The 18,644-nt window shown below is 37.0% G+C and overlaps 1 protein-coding gene across 1 annotated transcript in view; it reads left to right on the forward strand.

Moving 5' to 3' along the window:
- The window catches only part of LOC121894142 (butyrophilin-like protein 1), a 93,869-nt gene extending 77,804 nt beyond the window's left edge, over positions 1-16,065 (forward strand). Inside the window, exons 7-10 of the mRNA XM_042406525.1 lie at positions 5,431-5,568; positions 9,492-9,770; positions 13,269-13,394; positions 13,876-16,065. Coding sequence (XP_042262459.1) covers positions 5,431-5,568; positions 9,492-9,770; positions 13,269-13,394; positions 13,876-13,895 — 563 coding nt within the window. The 3' untranslated portion in view covers positions 13,896-16,065. The remainder of the gene's footprint in view (positions 1-5,430; positions 5,569-9,491; positions 9,771-13,268; positions 13,395-13,875) is intronic.
- The last annotated feature ends 2,579 nt before the right edge of the window (positions 16,066-18,644 follow it).

Here is an 18,644-nt window from a genome sequence, read left to right on the forward strand (position 1 = left end):
ATCTTTTCACTATGAATCACTCACTGAGTCAGTCACTCAAAGCCTGGTGAATCCACCACCGGTGAACAAACACTCGTCTAATGATTACAGCCTACAACTCAGCCCTGACTAGTACAAATGAAATGTTTCTCTTGGAAAATGTTGGTGATTTGAATAGAAGTGTTTGATGGTTCAATATTTGAATTAATAGGCTAATTTAATGTTTGCATTGGGACATTAATTTAAGCTTGACACGCCCCCTCAACCATCCTGCCGCCTGATGGAGGTTTAACAGCGGCCGTCACAGCTGTCAATCATTATGTAACAATGATGTAAATGACAGAAACCATTTTTGGGACAAATGTATCTGATGTGTACTTTGATTTTTTACTTTGGCTCATGCCCCATCCGCTAACATGGAGGGGGCAGGACTTATGACCTATACTGCAGCCAGCCACCAGGGGGTGGTCGAGATGTTTTGGGGAGCTGTCATGACGTCCATCTTTTATACAATCAATGATTGCAACGTGATTCGTCTTACAACCTTTTGAAAAGAGGCTGAAATAGATGCACCCTTACTGGAGTCCAGCTCCAAGTTGGTGACGTATTCCCGCCACAAGGTGGTGCCATTGGGCATGACAAAGCTGAAATGTGAGTACAATACTGAAGCGCATGAGTTGAAATTCTAGATAATAGAAACAAACTTCCCTGCTATCTTAGGAGGAGATTCCTGCACACAAATGGGACTAATAAGAAGACTCTACAAGTTGGACAGGGAAGAGGAAACAGACATAATGAGGGAATACAGAGATGTGTTCACAGGGTTGAGGTGTGGACCTGGACAGAATCACATTCAGATTGATCCAGCAGGAGCTCCAGTTATTGACCCACCCAGAAAAGTGTGTTTAGCACCGAAAGATAAAATCATAAGTGAACTGTAAAGGGTGAAGAAACTTGGTTGAAAAACAGACAGAACCCATTGACTGGGTTAACAGCTTGGTCAGTGTCCAAAAGCCAAACAAAAAACAAGAATCTGCATTAATCCCCAAGACATCAACAAAGCCACAAAGAGGGAACATTATCACCTGCAGACAGTAGAGGAGGTTGTGGCAGAGATACCAAATGCAAAGTTCTTTTCTGTATTGGACACAAACCATTCTGGCAAATACAACTAGATGAGGACAGTTCTAAGCTATGTACCTTTAACACACCATTTGGTAGGGCACCGCCTTTCAGTGACAAAACTGCACTGATGCAAACAGCTGCACTTTGGTGTCTCATCAGCTCTGGAGGTTTTCCAGAAATGCATTGCTCAGAGACTGGAGGACTTGGGAGGAGTTGTGAATGTCATTGGCATTTGTGTTTAAATTTGAACCACAGATTTATAATCAAAGACGAACTCTTCAAAATCTCACAGTTGTGCAGAATAGAAAAATATGAAGGCCTGCAGTGTTTTATTTGGACAAAGTTAGAGACTGTTTGTTATTTACCAGAGAGGGTGTCGTGGTTCTGTTATTGACTCTAGAGACTCTTGTTAGTCTGTCTTTCAATTCCTTGGTTGCCATTATCCTCCAGATGCCCTCAGACTTTTTCTGTTTTGTGAATATTGGACTGTGTGGGAGAGGGCTTATTTTGAGTTGGACTTTTTGAAGGACTGTCTGATATATATGGTTTCTGCTCATTGATATGCTGGGTTGTATTAAGTGTATTGTGTTTTCTGTTGTATGTTCCTTCACTCCTCCTGTGTTCATGTGCTCCTCCTCTCACCTGCCCCGCATTACCCTCATCAGTCCTGCTCCCTGTGTTTCCCTCAGCCTATCAGCTCCCAGCCTGCCGTTATGTCCAGTCACGTGATCCCCATTTGCTCATTAGTTCAGTTTGTATTTTAGCCCTGGTTTTCTGTTCAGTCTCTGTTGGATCCTCAGTTTCGTTCTGGTTTGTTCTGTTCAGTTTGATCTGCTCCTGTCAGTCTTGTCCTGTTTGCACGAACATTTAATAAAGAGCCTGAAGTCTCTGTATTTGGGTTCATTCCTGTTACTCTACCCGACAGAGGAGATGGCTGGGGTGTGACTAGTCTACGTTTTTTGTTTTTAAAATCTTGACCCTCCTCGGTAAAACACGTATTTTGAAAAGAAAAAACGTATTTAAAATAAATACAAAATTAAAGTTGTCTGTCCCTCCCCAATGCTTAAAAAATATTTGATGTGCCTCCCCCGTTTATAGAACTTTTACTTCCTGTCGCCCTGGCTCTGTGTTTCTTTTTGTTTCTTACACAGTTACAGATTAAATGTGTAAGATAAAGTAGGGAATGGTATAAAAAGAAGTAATGACGTCAGTGCTGTTGCCGCTTCCGGAAGCTGCGAAACCGAAAGTATTTTTCGGGTGAGACTGTTATTCTGTCTCGAGTAGTAAAGGCTTCGTCAAGCGATGTTAAAATGATGTTTAATCTTCAGACGCCGATAACTATGAAGCTTCTTCTTCTCGTGTTTCCTCTCATCTGGTTTGAAGTAACGTTTGGTGTCAGAAGCGGTAAGAAAATATTTAGACTGATGATCAAACTGAATTATAAAGTTATTGAAGCGCGTTGCTTTCACGAAAGAAGGAAACTGAGTTCTTGTCTCGTAATTATAACTTCCTCATTTTAAAACTACTTATACTGACTCATAATTAGGAGAAAACAGGTGTTACACCGTATTCTGTAACCCACAGATCATGTGACCAGGTTTGCTTGTTTTTATCTTTTACTTTATTTCATGCTTTGTTTCGATAATTGTTACTAAATGGCTCCACAGTGTTTCGACAGAAAGACGTTTTGACAGTTTGACACCTTGTCCTAACATACAGCGAACAAGCGAACTCTAGCGGACGCAGCGCGAAACATGATCCAGTTAAACCAGGAGCGATGTCGCAGCGCTGTCGGTTATGTTTGATACGCAGTTTATCAGAAATAACGGCAGGAAGTAGACGCCGCCCTGCACGTCTGCTCCCAAACTAACATCAGCTCTGAGTAGGTCTATTGTAGGTCCATATATACTACGAGCGAAGCGATGTCGCAGCGCTGAGTGTGTGTGTGGAGGACCGGACGGAGCGGAGGAACAGAGCCGCTGCTCGGCGACAGAGCACCGGGGAGCTCTGGAGGAGAGAGCCGGGGGCAGAACCGGAGTTTCTGGAGGAATAACACCCGGAACAACACTCAGCGCTGCGACATCGCTCGTTGGATAATTTTCGCGCTGCGTCCACTAGAGTTCGCTCACTGTATGTTAGAAAGAGGTTATGCTTCTTTTATGATCATTTATTAGTGTCTAATTACACACACACACACACACACACACACACACACACACACACACACACACACACACACACACACACACACAAAGAGAGAGACTCGGTGGAGACAATAAACTAAAGATCTTTATATACAGTTTATTGTCGAGACCGGATCCTTAAAAGTCGAGACGGGGGACTGAGAGTCGAGTCCGAGATCATAAACGTCTCGAGTAGCTACATTCCTGATGTATAATATAATATATATAATATCTGTGCTAACATCCTGATGATTAGCACAGATCAATGTTAAATATCAGCTCCATAACACACGTGATGTGATGACAGCATCCCTCTGATTAATTAAGTCCTATAATAGACCTACTCAGAGCTGACGTTAGTTTGGGAGCAGATGTGCATGGCGGCGTCTACTTCCTGCTGTTATTTCTGATAAACTGCGTATCAAACATGACTGACAGCTGCAACACATCATCTATTGTGTAACTTTGGATGCTGATATTTCTGATGAAATATAAAATCTGAGTGTGTCTGCTGCCTGAGGGTCTCTGGGAGTTTTGTTGAGAGTTTTTTATTGTGTTGGTCAAAGTAACACAATGAACCAGAACCTCTTTCAAATGTCAAATTCAAAGGGTTAATTGTTGTGATTCAGAGAAAGTATATAAAGTAATGTCTATGATAATATTCAGAACATGTTCATTTCTCTCTGGTTAGTTTCTTCAGTCAGGTTTATTTTAGGGAGCAGCTTGTTTGTGTGTTTAGTGTGGAGACAAATCGTATCTGTAGATCAGAGATGAGAAATGTGTTCAATCAGGAAGCAGATTCAATGTTAATGTTTTAATTCACAAATCTAATTGCCTGAAGTCAATTTTTACTTATATACAAGTAATCATATTTATATACACATTGTTTTATTTATTAGCGGTTATCAAATAACGACAAAGACTAAAGTTAATCATCATGTTTAATCTTTATTTAAGTAAATGAAACAGAACAAGGACACAGAGTGTCATAGATGTGAAGCAACAAACATTTTTCATATTGAAAATAGTCTGATCCATCCTCTAAATGACACTAAACACTAAATTCTTTTGATCAGCTCAGTTTCTTTCAAATAATGGAATCGACTCTCTAACCTGATGGTAAATACATGTTTAGACTCATTTCTTCCACTTCAAGCTTCCTGATTTCCCTCTTTAATGTTTCTTGTTCTCCAGATTATTTATTTCATGCTTTGTTTCCATAGTTGTTACCAAATGGCTCCACAGTGTTTAGATAGAAAGAAGTTTTGACAGTTTGATGCATTTCAGATGTGACTTCAGGCTTCAGGCAGGTGTTTTCTGTCTGTGTAGTTCAGAGGTTCGTCCTTACTGTCTTTTTATTGAGTTCATAGTGATCATGATGAATTATGGTGAATTAAGTTTCACTTTGTTTAGTTCAGTTTTCCTCTTCGATCTGCAGCGCTCTCTCTGGCTTCTCTTTCTTTCTCTCACTCATTTTTTCAACCAGCTGTAATATTTATTTGTGTGTTGGATGGACAGACAGAGATAGTCTGATGACGTAGTCAGTGATGAAGATCATCATCATTTTGGAAAAACAGTTAAAAGACTTAAATGTTATTATTTATTAATGAGTGTGATGTTCTCCTGAGGTTATGCTGATAAATAAGGACTAGTAAAATGAAATATAAAAGATGAAAACAAATAGAGAAATAATAAATATCATTTATAATAATATATAATAACAATAATACATACATACATAAAATTATAAATATATTTACAGAGTAAAATATTCACAAGTGCAGATATATAATGTTCAGAGCAAAGGATTTGTTGAAGACAATGTTCCAGACGACAAGAAACAAGAAAAGTTTCTTGTTATAACATAAGTTGATATGTTGCTATGACAACAAACTTCCATATGTCTGTCTTAACCTGATTATTCTGCATGTAAACATACTGATTAATACATGTTTTTGTCCTCCAGAGCCAAATGTCATCAAAGTGATCGTGGAAGAAGGAAGTGACGTCATTTTACCCTGTTCACTCAGCAGCAAGGAGAGCATTGTGTCTGAAAGGTTTGAATGGAAGAAAGATGGTCAGAAGACGGTGTTCCTCTATGATTCAGGCATTCATAGCAACAGCGGTTCAGGACAATTCTCACATTTTGATGATGAACTGAAGTCAGGAAACGCCTCCATAATCATCAGAAATACGAAGGTGGCTGACAGTGGAAACTACACCTGTGACTTTCCACAACTTCAGCCAAGACAAATATCCCACATTAAGCTTCTTGTTGTTGGTGAGTGTTTTTATAAGATGTTTATTTACTGATGTGACTGGTTTAAGAGTCTCAGATGGACTCAAGTCAAATAGTCAGAAAACACATCTGGCAGGGCCTCGATCAGAGGCCGAGATTCCCTCTTTATCAAACATGATGGATATTTGAGACACATTGCAGTTTGTGTCACTGCGTCCAATAAATTTTGTAACTTTCTTAAACCTATTAAGTACATCCAGCTTCATGCAGTGATTGTCCAGGTGTGTGGAGGTAAGAAAGAGAAACTTCTCTCTCAAACTCCTGATTTTAACAGCATGGATGTCTTGAAGGGGAGACTGTATTGTTACAGCCTCAACCAAACAAAGGCTCCCATGGAGACTGAAACATGACAAGGATCCAAGACCTCTAATTTAACAACAACCATTCATTTTATTTTTCAACAAATCAACCATACTGAAAAGGTAAAGAAAGGCAAACAAAAGGAGATGCAGATCCCAGCCAAAAAGAACAAAAGATGTGAAGTTACTGAGCCAGCCACGCAGTGGGCAGTCGCACCCAGCTCATCCCCCTACCTACCAAAAGAAAAATGTATTCAACTTAATCAAAACTAAACCCAATAACTGGACTACCAGTGATCTCCATCCCAAACTGAAATAACAAAACCCAACACTCTAAATAATGTTGGATAGAAAACAACCAAAGAGAGAAGGGGAAGGATTCCCCAGAAGCTGCTGCAGGCTGTCAGGTGTGTGTCCACACCACCTCTCAGGTCCCTCTTTTCTCTCATGGATAATTTGCTCCAGGTGCTTCATTCCTACAAAGGAAGGCAGAGAGAGAGAGACGTATATGTAATATATGAATCTTCTGTAAACTGCTTTGGCAACAACATGTCTTTTTTGTTCATGCCAATAAAGCTATTTGAATTGAATTGAACTGAATTGAGAGGCAGAGAGAGAGAGAGAGAGAGAGAGAGAGAGAGAGAGTCAGTCCCACAGGCAGTGTGCAGTAATGCACCTACATGCCACACGTAACACCCCCACCCTAAGATGGTGAACAACAGAAGTACAATGGAGGTGATTCACACATCAAAGTTAACAACGTGACAACGTGTCGGTCAGGACATTTTCTCTGCCCTTAACATGCCTGACCTCCACGTTGAAGGCTTGCAGAAAGAGCACCCAGCACATAAGGCTTTGGTTTGTGTTCCGCATTTGATTAATAAATACAAGAGGACTCTGGTCAGTATAAACAACGGTCGGCACACTGGCAGAACCAACATAAACTTCAAAATGTTGAAGTGCCAAAACAGGGCAAGAGCCTCCTTTTCAATGGTAGAATACACCCGTTAATGCTGGTTACATTTCTTTGAGAAATATGAGACCAGATGCTTTGACTCCTACAGGCCTCAATCATTCACAAACTAGAAAATCTGTATAACTGTGAAACAGATCAGGGATAATTCTTGTATTTTTACTTGAGTCTAATTTCACATCACTTATGAGTGGAGACATTTCTACACCAATAACAAGTTTTACATAATGACTGTTTATACAAGAATTCAAACTTCTTTACACTATATATGTGTTATATGTGTTTACTGGAAATAGTGTTTTCACTGGTGAGTTTTTGTCTGTGTTACAGTCAGGTGTTTGTATATTTCTAAGTGCTGTCTGGCAGCTTCCTCACAGCAGAATTAATGTGTAAATATTCTTCTCAGCAAATAAAACAACAACCTCTCTCTTTCTGTTTCTCTCAGCACAATAATCACACTGGTAGGTTTATTATTGAACGAGCAGTGATTTATAAAAGTTTGTTTATTCTTCAACTTTTTGCTCAGTTTGTTTTGCTACAAAATCATCTTAAAATTCTCTTATTTGAAATATGTTGTCTGAGATCTCAGCAGTGTTTTCTGTTACACTAAAGTAATAAAGAAAACTGTTCAACTTATTTACTGTTTAGATGTGTCATCAGGAAAAGCTGATCACTGATCTCTGAGGAATCTTAAAGGATTTTAGGATGTAAGATCAATTCAGATTCAGAAATCAAGAGTTTAAGATGAAAAACAAAATAAATGATCATGATCTCCTTAAACATTTTCCAGAATTAAATAAATTACAGTGTGATTGTTCATCAGATTGTTTTTGCTAAAATGGAAGAATTGCAGCTAATCTGAGTGTTAGTCAGTGTCTCAAACCTGTAGCCACAACCTGAATATGAGATCTGAGCATCATGAGACAGTTTTATATTAGTTTAGTGTATTGATCGGGGAAACAGATTTCTGAAGCATTGGATCAATATGAAGCAGTTGTGTTGAAAATGGTTCACTGTTCTGAAGCATTTGATTCAGTCAAAATAGCGACATCTGCAGAGCAACTATTGGTATTGCATCTGTATGGATGGATTCAATCTGAGACTGTGATGAAACAGTTAGTCAGAATATAGGTGGTGTTATTGATTCATTATTGGTATGTTGTTCAGTAAAGTCTATAGACTATTATATAAACAGATCACTTTTAAACAGAGTTTACATCAAAGATATTGTGTCAGATTGAGAAGCACACCCTGTATCCAAAACCAGCACAACACCTCTCAGGTACGAGTGTGATGTAACGAGGCGTCTGCAGGGTGGTCACATGATTTTTGGCGTAGTGAAGCAAAGCATTGAAACGTCGTGCTGCGATACATTTGCTTTGAAAGGTTGATATGATATTGAGTCGTCTGCATCGAGTGTAACATCACTAGTTTAGTGTCGTACAGAATATTGTATGAATCTCAGACTTCATTGTTATTGTTTATTTAATAATAAACATTTACTTTGGAAAAGTTTGGACACCACTTTAAGTTTTGCACAATTACTTTGGAGATAAATTTCTTCACATTTATTTACTTTCTGAGATTTATACAATATTTTCTGTAAAACTAAACTTTATTTTTTAACTCCAGTTGTTCACACTGACTTTTTGTCAAAGTCTTGAAGTCCAAGCTGAGATAACACTGATGACATTACTCTGGTTATTGTTAAAGACTAAAGCTGCTCCAGAGCCTCAGAAGACATTAAACAACAGTTTAACAGGCTGAGTCGTCCTCCTCATGACCAGTAATCATCTTTGACATCAGTAAAGTGTCTCTTTACACACAAATGAAGAATATGGTATTAAAATGTAGGTTTACCTCTTGTCTCATTAGAGCTTCATTTGGTTCATATTAAATATTTGATGAAAATTGAATCTTAATTTTAATGGATTTTAGGTTTTAGGAGGAATTCAGATTATAAAACATGAACAAACCTGTAGTTTTTAGTTTAAAACAATAATGCTCTCCTTCCTGTGTGAGAAAATAAAAACCTCCAGTTAAATGTTTGATCAGCTGCTGTCGGCTACTAAAGAAGAACTACAACTAATCTGATGGTCAGTTTTTCATTCTGGCAGCTTGAGACTGTTGATCAAATGTTTCTCACTGACACAATTAAACTCTGATAACACAAAGGCTCAAACATGCTTTACAAGAACCTATGATTCATATTTTATACACAATGTTTATATGACTTTAGTGTGATAGAAAATACTGTCTACATCTCAGACAACAAATTACACCTGATTTCATTTTTATTTTTGTATCTCAAGAAACTGAACAGTAATTCAAGTTTTGTCCAAACTTCTTCACTGTATGTGTCTCTGTCATGATGTGAGTCAGAAATAGTGTTTGCAGTGGTGATAAGTTACCAAATATTTAGTTGAAACTTGTTTGAAATATGTTCTATCAAACATTCCTGAGATGTGTAGTTAAGGCTGATGTGCTTTTCTATTTCACTGTTTCTCTGTTTTTCCTCTGAAATATGATCATATACAAGCAGAGACAGGTTGAACAAAACATCCCAGTATTACAGTTCATGTCTGATCCTGTAATTGTTCTTTACAAGTTATTGTTTTATACTTTGTTCACAGATTTAGCTACAAAGCCAAATGTCATGATAGTTGATCTAACAAAGAACTCGGCGCTGCTGCAGTGTGAAGTTCGAGGTGCTTCTCCAAAACCTAAATTACGCTGGGAGAACAGTGATGGAAAAAAACTTCCAGCTGAAGAACCAAAGGTGACAGAAAGAGGAGGCCACTACGACGTCATCCTCAACATTAATGTGACCAAGACCGACAACTATCGCTGTGTTGCTACGCAGGAGGAAATCAAACATCAGATATGGTCTGACATATACGTGTTTATCTCTTGTGAGTTTCTTCTTAATCACATTTTAATATTCAAATGATTTTAATTATTAACATGTTTTTAGTTCTGAATAAGTTTCAATGTGTGCTCAGACTGAACACAAAGTGAATGAACTCAAAGCAAGTTGAAAACATTTTAAACTGAGTGAAAACTTCACACTTACACTGAAGCTCTGTGACTCCACTTCAGTAATGTGCAGAGATAAGAGGGAGAGTGAGAGAGTCTGGAGGAAATAACAAAGACACACACACACACACACACACACACACACACACACACACACACACACACACACACACACAGTAAGTGTGTACATTCTCAGCCAGTTATAGTAAACGTCTGTATGTTCAGTACAATAAGTTTTTGTGCTGAATAAACACAGACTGTAAAAACACTCCAGCAGTCAAATGAACTTTGTGTTCAGTCTGAAACTCACAGTATGAAGACACAAGTTATTCCATCTCACACTATAATATACTATATCACATCTGGTCTCCACTTCTTCTCTCACTGGCTTAGAGTGAGTAGAAGAGGTAACAGGTCATTATTTGACCTGACACTGGTTAAACTGGAGTTATAGTGGGTGAACTCCACTTGTTAAACTATGATGAGCGATAACATGAATCACTCAACATCACAGATTTTAATTGACAGATTAAATTAATGTGATTCACTTAAAGTTAAACTGTATTTAAAAAAGATACGACAATAATAACATTAAACTAAATGACTCAGTTATTTATGTTATATAGTATCATCTGCAGCTCAAAGTGATTTACAACAAAATAAATTAATGCACCAAGTGCTTCACATGAAAAGAACATAAAAACATGTAAAAAAAAAACATTAATGTAACATAAAATGGAAAATAAAACCTACTTGATAATATTAATAAAAATGAGATCAAATAAAGTGAAAGTACAATACATAGAATGTGTACTTCAGTGGTGATAATTTGAGACTTAATAAGTGAAAACATGTGAACACAATCTGTAAATCAGCACCTCGGTCTCTGAAGCTTTAAGCAAACAGAACCTCCCTTTTCCCAACAGACACAGACTCACCAGCGGTCTTGATGATCAGAAATAAAACCTCTTTCAGTTGATCCCAGAACGTCTTCCTACAGGTTGAACCTCACTGTGGCTCTTATCTGTGTCGGCTGCAACCCAAAGCTGCTCCAGAAAGAAACCTCCCTTAGTGGTGCTGTGAGGATTAAAAAACACACCATACAAAGTCATATTCAGTCTCTGTCTGTTTGTGTGTTGTGTTGAACATGTCATTTACATCCTCTGCTCCAACTCAACAGTTGCTTCTGACAGTGTGTCTCTTGATACTTTGACACAGATAAATGCATCAATCTAAACTGTCCATCACAATGAAAACCAACTTATATAAACTCAATCACTTTATTAAGTTCACCTCACTAAAACTAATGAAGTCTGATGAGTTTTGTAATGAATTCCACTTTCATGAAGGTTTTAATATTCAGGTTTTTGTTGTAACTGTTTTAAGAAAGATGTTGATTCAACGCAGGCTGTGTTTTATAATATTGTTTATAATATTTAATCTACCGTCACTCACATAAAATGCTGCTCTTATATAAATAAAAACACTCCAGTGAAATGTTTCATCAGCGTCTGTTGGTTGCAAAATAAGAATTACAATAAATTTGATGGTCAATTTTCTGTTCAGCAGCATGATCAAATATTTCTCTCTGACACAATGAAGAGCTGATAATATAAGAGGTTTATGTACCTTTGACAAACATGTTTAATATTTGATAACAAATATTTATATGTAGCATCATCTGATATTTCACTCTCACTAAAACTATTCTAAACTAAAACATCCTTCATAATAATAATAATAATAATAAAATCATGTAATATCTGTTGAACCTTTACAAAGAATCAGCAGTTTAGTTTATCATCAGTTTATCATTTGGCTGCTTGAATCTTATTTTCATAAGTTGTGTTACAGATCGTGATGCTGCAATAACTTCCATGTTTACATTGTTGATGGTTGATTCTGATTGGACGCTGCAACAGATGTTTAGGAACTTTGACCATGTTTAACATCCAACATGATAACAGTATATAAATAACAGAAAACCACAAAGAGCAAAATATGTTTCCTTTAACTAGAAACTGAAGTCAAACTAAAAACTAGAAGCAAACTCTAAATATATCCAATGATAGATCCTGGTAATAATATGATACCATGAAGACACATATAGGCTTTGGAACTGCAGTGATTATTGTAAAATGTCAACTTGAAATGAATAAATATTCTCTTCAGTCATTGTGCTGCAGTGAGAATACTAGACATGACAAACATGTTTGTAGAAATGTAGCTTCAAAACACTTTCTTCATTCATTACAACTGACTGTTGGTTGATTACAAGCAGAACTTATTTATTATCATGTTTCTAATTCAACCAATAATAGATGTTGTGAAAGCATGAGGCTGCAGCAGAGAACCACAAAATGCTGCTGTGAGCTTTTGTTGGTTAAAAAGAGAATTTTATGGGTCTGTATTATTAGCAAATGTGTGTGGAGAGTAAAACTGTATCTCAGTATACATGTGAACTAAAATATGTGAATGTGTCCAGAAATCTAAATATTTATCAGATATGAACATGTGAAAAAGAATCTGAAGGTATTTAGTCATAAACTGAATGTAAATGACTTTTTATTAACGAGTTAAAGTGTATTTAGCTTCAACAGACTCCTGCTGCATAATACCAGACTGTATCACTCTGCTGTCATTGTGCTTCAGTAGCTGTAGAGTCGACTCACCACCAGGCAGAAGCATCTGTTGATTTAAATCTTGACATTACTGGACAGTAGTTGTTGCAGTTTAGCTGCAGCAGTGTAAGTCTATGTTAGCTAGCTAGTGCTACTTAATGTCTCAGTGAAACATAAACCTCTAAGCTGCATGTTCAGCTGGTTGGATAATATCTTGTTTTACCAAAGTTTATCAATACTAGTGATGACAACAACTATCATAAAGTGAAGATGTTAATCCAGAGTCCATCATAGACTTGTACTTGTGATCCTCGGCTCAGGATGTAGAAAACCTGGACTATGGACAGATTTCCACACACATGTGCAGATCTCAGGTACGGCAGGAGTGTAGCAAAAGTCACCTGTAAAAAGCCTAAAGTGGAGCGACAGGACAGTGATTGAAACATCCTTCCTACTGAGGATCAACACGTCTCAGAAACAGGAGGATGCTACAACAACATGACCCTCCTCACTACTGGGACCAAAACCAACCTCTGAGCTGTGTAGCCCAGCAGGAGGAAACTGCTCATAAGATCGATGCTAATATCACTGTGTCTGCTGAGAGTCATCTCACTGCTGCTTTAATCTGTCAATCATTTTAGATTTTAGGAGCATGCACACCTTTAGTTGTTCTCTTTGTGTAGGTTATGATTTCTGTACATGATTTACAGTTACATTCTGAGTCTTACATTAACTTCTTTTTATCTGTTTCAGGTTCCTGCACTAGATGGATTGTTGCTGTTGCAGTTCTCGGTACTGTTGTTGTTGTTGTTGTTGTTGGTATTATTCTTCTAGCTGTGCTCAAATGGAAGGGTTGCATCACACTGAATATAAAGAAAGGTAAGTTTAAATAATATATCAATATAATCATAATGATGCTTCTTTATAAATATCTCATGTTTATTGTTTTAACATTTGTTTTTATCCTTTTGTTGGCACCCATAAAAAATCCACAGAGTCTAAATTCATCTATTAATGATTAAATTAAAGATAAATATAGAATATACATGAGTCTATTTCCAGTTGTCCATTCATACAGACTTTCAAATGTTATTCAGTTCCATCCATGTTTTTGTATTGAATCAGTGCATAACAGCAGTTAATCAATTAATCTCAGTTTTAACTTTTCTATAAGGAGAACACATAAACAAAAACAAACAAACAGTAACACACTGTAACAAGATAATTATGTCTTTCATGTGTTTTAATTCAAATATATGAGTTAAATGGACACAATGCAGTTCATGTGTTTATTTACTGGAGAACTTGTGTTTCCAAAGTCAGGATTTTCTTTAATATAATTGTGTTTTCTCTCCTACAGGCAGAAGTGGTGTGATTTAAGAAACAGTCCACATAATCAACAGGAGGTTTTCCAGTTTGACGCGTGTCTTGAAGCTGGCAGCTGAAGTGTGTTTGTGTTGTTGTATCTTGATTTTTATGAGGATCAGTTTGAGTTTTAGACCAAAGAGTGTAGACATTTTTGGAGCAGTTTGGGCATTTTGTCCAGTTCTCATTTATCCAAAGAGTTGTTTCTAAGTTGAGGTTTGGTTTTAGGTTTAAAGATAGAAATAGACGACTGTATAAAGCTGTTAACTGAAAGATTAAACTTCCTGTCTGACTGCAGCAGGACCAGGAGGAGGCAGTGTAGCAACAACATGATATCAAATATAAAAGACTAAAATACCCCAAAACAGAGAACAGAACAGTTTCTGCTACTGACCTTAAAACTTGTTTTTTTCATAACCCCAATCCCAAACATTTAACCTCATTAAGTCATACTATAGTAACCTCACTAACATTTTGTTGGAATAATTGAGAGAAAGCAAACACTGGTATGAAAGGTTACACTTGAAAAAGTCCAAAACTAACCTTTAAATGTTCAAAAATGTCATAGAATTTAATTTGTGCATTTGCAGAATTTCACTGTTCTGTCTGATTTGTTTTGATAAAAATTGCTGTAAATATGCTGAGTTAACCAAAAGTCTGATTTTCATCCACAGTCCCTCAACAGCTGTTACATAGTTCATCTAAAATAGTGCATTCAAATATATAAAACACATAATAAAATAGAACAAACATATGAAGAGCAGTTTTTTTAAAGACTGGAGTTAACAGGCTGATGGCAGCAGAGATTATTTACCGTTTAATGCTGACAGAACTGATTGTCATTGAACCTTCCTTTAATTAGAATTATATTAACTGTATGTGTTTAATACTCTGATGGAAAACTAATACAGTCTAATACAACAGGCCTGCAGTAAATCCTGCCTTCATCAAGGTTCTAATGTTCAGTTTTTGTTGAACCTGTATGACAGAGGTGTCGACTCAACTTGAGTTATTTTGGAGGCTTTAGTTTGTGGTGCTGTTGAATTGTATTGGGTTTTATACTGAGAGGTGTTTTCAACTCATTGAGTCAACAGTGTCACAAACTACAGCCTCCAAAATGAACATAAAGTTGATTTAACACCTTTTAGAAAACAAAGTTAGCAAAAGTTGAACATTAAACCTTCTATAAAGTTATGAGATTACTGCAGGTTGTTGTATTAAACTGCATCAGTTTTAGCTTGTGTACCTAATAAACTGCAACAGAGAGTAGTTCCACTCTTGTGCTTTGAAGAAAACTCAGACTAAGAGCAGACTCAGTCATTTCCTCTCTGATTCTTTGCTCTGTTGTGTTTTTATTGTTTTATTTTAGTATTTTGATGGTTTTATTATCACCTCGTAATGTATTTCAGTTTTATTCAGGCTCTGTTGTCCATGTACAATAGATTAATCTCATTCATAAAATGGTTTAATGTCAAGCTGAAATACAACTATAAAACCATCCACTGGACTGTTGTTGAGAACATTATAGTTCATAGATAAATGACATGAACCTGCATAGAAACACAATCAAACTACCTGAGACAGTTTGTGATTAGTCATTTTGGATTTAAGACTTAAACAGAATGAAAAATAAAAAATGTGATAATGAGGTAGCAAAGCAGGATAATCAAACAATCACTGAAAATATAAATCAACACACAACAGAATTAAAGTGAACTGAGTTAAAAAGGGACCAAACTCAGTCCAGTCCCTGCTGCTCCTGTCCTCAGCCTGCAGCCTGCATGGTAGCTCACTGCCATCAGTGTGTTTATGAGTGTTAATGGATGAATGAGAGAAAAATTGTGAAGCACTTTGGATAAAAGTTCTATATAGATGCAGCACATTTAGCAAATATTATCATCCTTAAAAATCCTCCTTCCATCCTTTTTCAGCTAAACTGAAATAAAATGTGTTGTTGATTTTTAAACAAGCATGTGTTATTTATTTGTATTTTTAATGTTCTCAGCCAGAATCAGTCAGGTACAGTTTCATACTGAACTATAAACTGTTGACTGATCTTTGAATCGTGCTGAAAGTTCATGTATGTTCATGTTTACTGATGATGCACTTGCAGGTTATCGTGTAATTTCAGGCAGTTCTTCATCATTTTTGTTCAAATGTTTGAATAAAACATGAAAATGTCAAACTGTATGTTGTGACTGATTTGGATGTTTCTGTCTGTTCAAACTTTGATAAGAGAAACAAAAGTGATGATACTGTATTGGCTGGATTTTAAGATGACTGTAGTGACTTGATTTCAACAAAAACAAAACCTAAGCCACAGTGAGGGGCTGTTACCGGGACATGTAATAGACGCGTCGTCATGCGGCGGCTCCATGTACTAAATCAAACATCCTCGGACTTGCGCTTCAGATGTGTTTATTTATCAACGTGCACCACTAAAGCATTTGCTATCCATACACTTATATCTATAACTTGCATGAAAACAACAAAAAGGCTTAAAGATTAGCCTCTAAACGGCGGTCAAAAAACTGTGTGCTTCTCCCGGTAAGCAGCACACCTGAGGAGTAATTACCTCTTCCTCTACATATACATTTCCGTAGACTGCTGCTCAACACGCCACCTAATGTGGCAACCAGGGAGTAACCTTAACACAGTTTTAGATACAAACGGCTCTAACACACCGGCCTCTAATTGAATGGCCACAGACATTACAATTACCTTCACGTGTAAACAAATAGAGCCATAACTTGAGTGACATGCATATAAAAGTGAACCCAAACAACAACAAAACAAAAAAAAGAAAATTCAAACATTTGTAAACATAACCCCTTTTTTTGCGGAGGTCACTATACCTCATCCCTAATTGCTTGTGGCTTCCTGCAACAAGCAAAGCTTACTGACAGGTCTTTCCAAGACGTTTGTCTTCGTCTGGAGACGCACAGAGCGTACTAACCCTTTTTTGTCCGGGAAAGTTTCCAAAATTCTGCCCAAAAGCCAAAATCAACGAGGAGCAGCAGAATCCATTACAACAACAATGTCTCCAGGAATTAAGTTTCTCCTTTTCTGATTCCATTTCTGGCGTTCTTGCAGCAGAGGGAGGTATTCCTGTACCCATCTTTTCCAAAATAGATCTGCAATGTACTGAACTTGTCACCATCTCGTTTTCACATATACATCATCCTTGTTAAAAAGTCCAGGTGACATGACTGGTTTCCCTTTCATCAGAATAATGTGGTTGGGAGTGAGAGGCTCGAGGTCATTAGGATTGTCTGAGAGCTTGGTGAGGGGACGACCATTCAATATAGACTCGACCTCACACAGGACTTTCCTCACCATCCGGATAGCACGTTCCCAGACACCACCATGGTGTGATGCTGAAGGTGGGTTAAAGTTCCACTGGATGCCATCTTGCAACAGAACTCCCTGTATCCGTTTGTGATTTAATGATGATAGCGCGTCCCTCAGCTCTTTCTCTGCTCCCACAAAATTGGTTCCATTGTCTGAACGCATACTGGACACTGAACTGAACTGAACTGAACGTTTACAGAGACTTTGACCTCTCTTTACTTCCAAAGGCCCGAAGTAATCTACTCCGACATTTGTAAAGGGAGGGAGATCAGGAAGAAGCCTTTCCTTCGGTAGGTCTGCCATTTTTTGCTCGCCTACTCTTCCCTTATGTCGCCTGCAGAAGCCGCATTGTGATATGATTTTCCTCACAGCTGCATTGGAATTTGTTATCCAAAACTTGTTGCGCAGCTTGGACAGAGTGTGATTTCTTCCACCATGACCCACCTGTTGGTGAATATGCCTCAATATGAGCATGGAGATGTATTGATCTTTTGACAGAATGAGTGGATGCTTAGTCTCTTCTGGCAAAGCAGCCTTACTCAATCGTCCTTAAACTGTATTTCAAAGAAGTTATGACAATAATAATATTAAACTAAATGAGTCAGTTATGTTTGTTATGTAGCATCATCTGATATTTCACTCTCACTCTAAACTGTATTAATGCACATTATTCTTAAACTAAAACATTCCTCCATAAATGCATCTAGAAAGATTAAAACCAAATTAATACTTGATGAACCTTTACAGTTACTATTAGCTGTTAGGTTTAATATCTCCTGACATCTTAAAACATATTTTAGTAAGTTATGTTGCAGCTTGTGATGCTGTAATAACTTCTGCATTTGGTTTGTTGATGGTGAAACAAATGTTTCCTGAAAACCAGTTTACACATTACAAAAGGCTCCACTCAGACATTCATTTAACTTGAATGGTAAAACCCAGTTAAATCACTGGTCTGACACTACTTAGTTGTTACTAAAAATGTGTTAAATAATTCACACACAAACCCTGTAATAGATTTATAAATGGTTGTCACAACATGGCTGATTTAGAGACTGAAATCCTTAGAATCAGTAAAAGTTTCATATTATAAATGAAAAGAAAAAAGGGTCTTACATTGATAGTAGTTAGTAGATAGTTAATGTGTCACCAAAATATACTGAAGCTAACTGAACTTCTTATTAGCAGTAATTAGACTAGATAGAGAGATAGAGTGTTTATTAATCCCAATGAGAAATTACAGTGTTACAGCAGCCAAGTCACACATGAATCACACAACAAACAACATAAGACTCAAAGATTTTAGTTATTTATGATTTTATTATTTTATTTCTTAACTAGAAACTGAACTGAAACTAAAAACTAGGACCAAACTCTAAATATATACAATGACAGAGCCTGGTAATAATATGA

The sequence above is a fragment of the Thunnus maccoyii genome, chromosome 3, assembly GCF_910596095.1.
Source record: "Thunnus maccoyii chromosome 3, fThuMac1.1, whole genome shotgun sequence".
NCBI lineage: Eukaryota > Metazoa > Chordata > Actinopteri > Scombriformes > Scombridae > Thunnus > Thunnus maccoyii.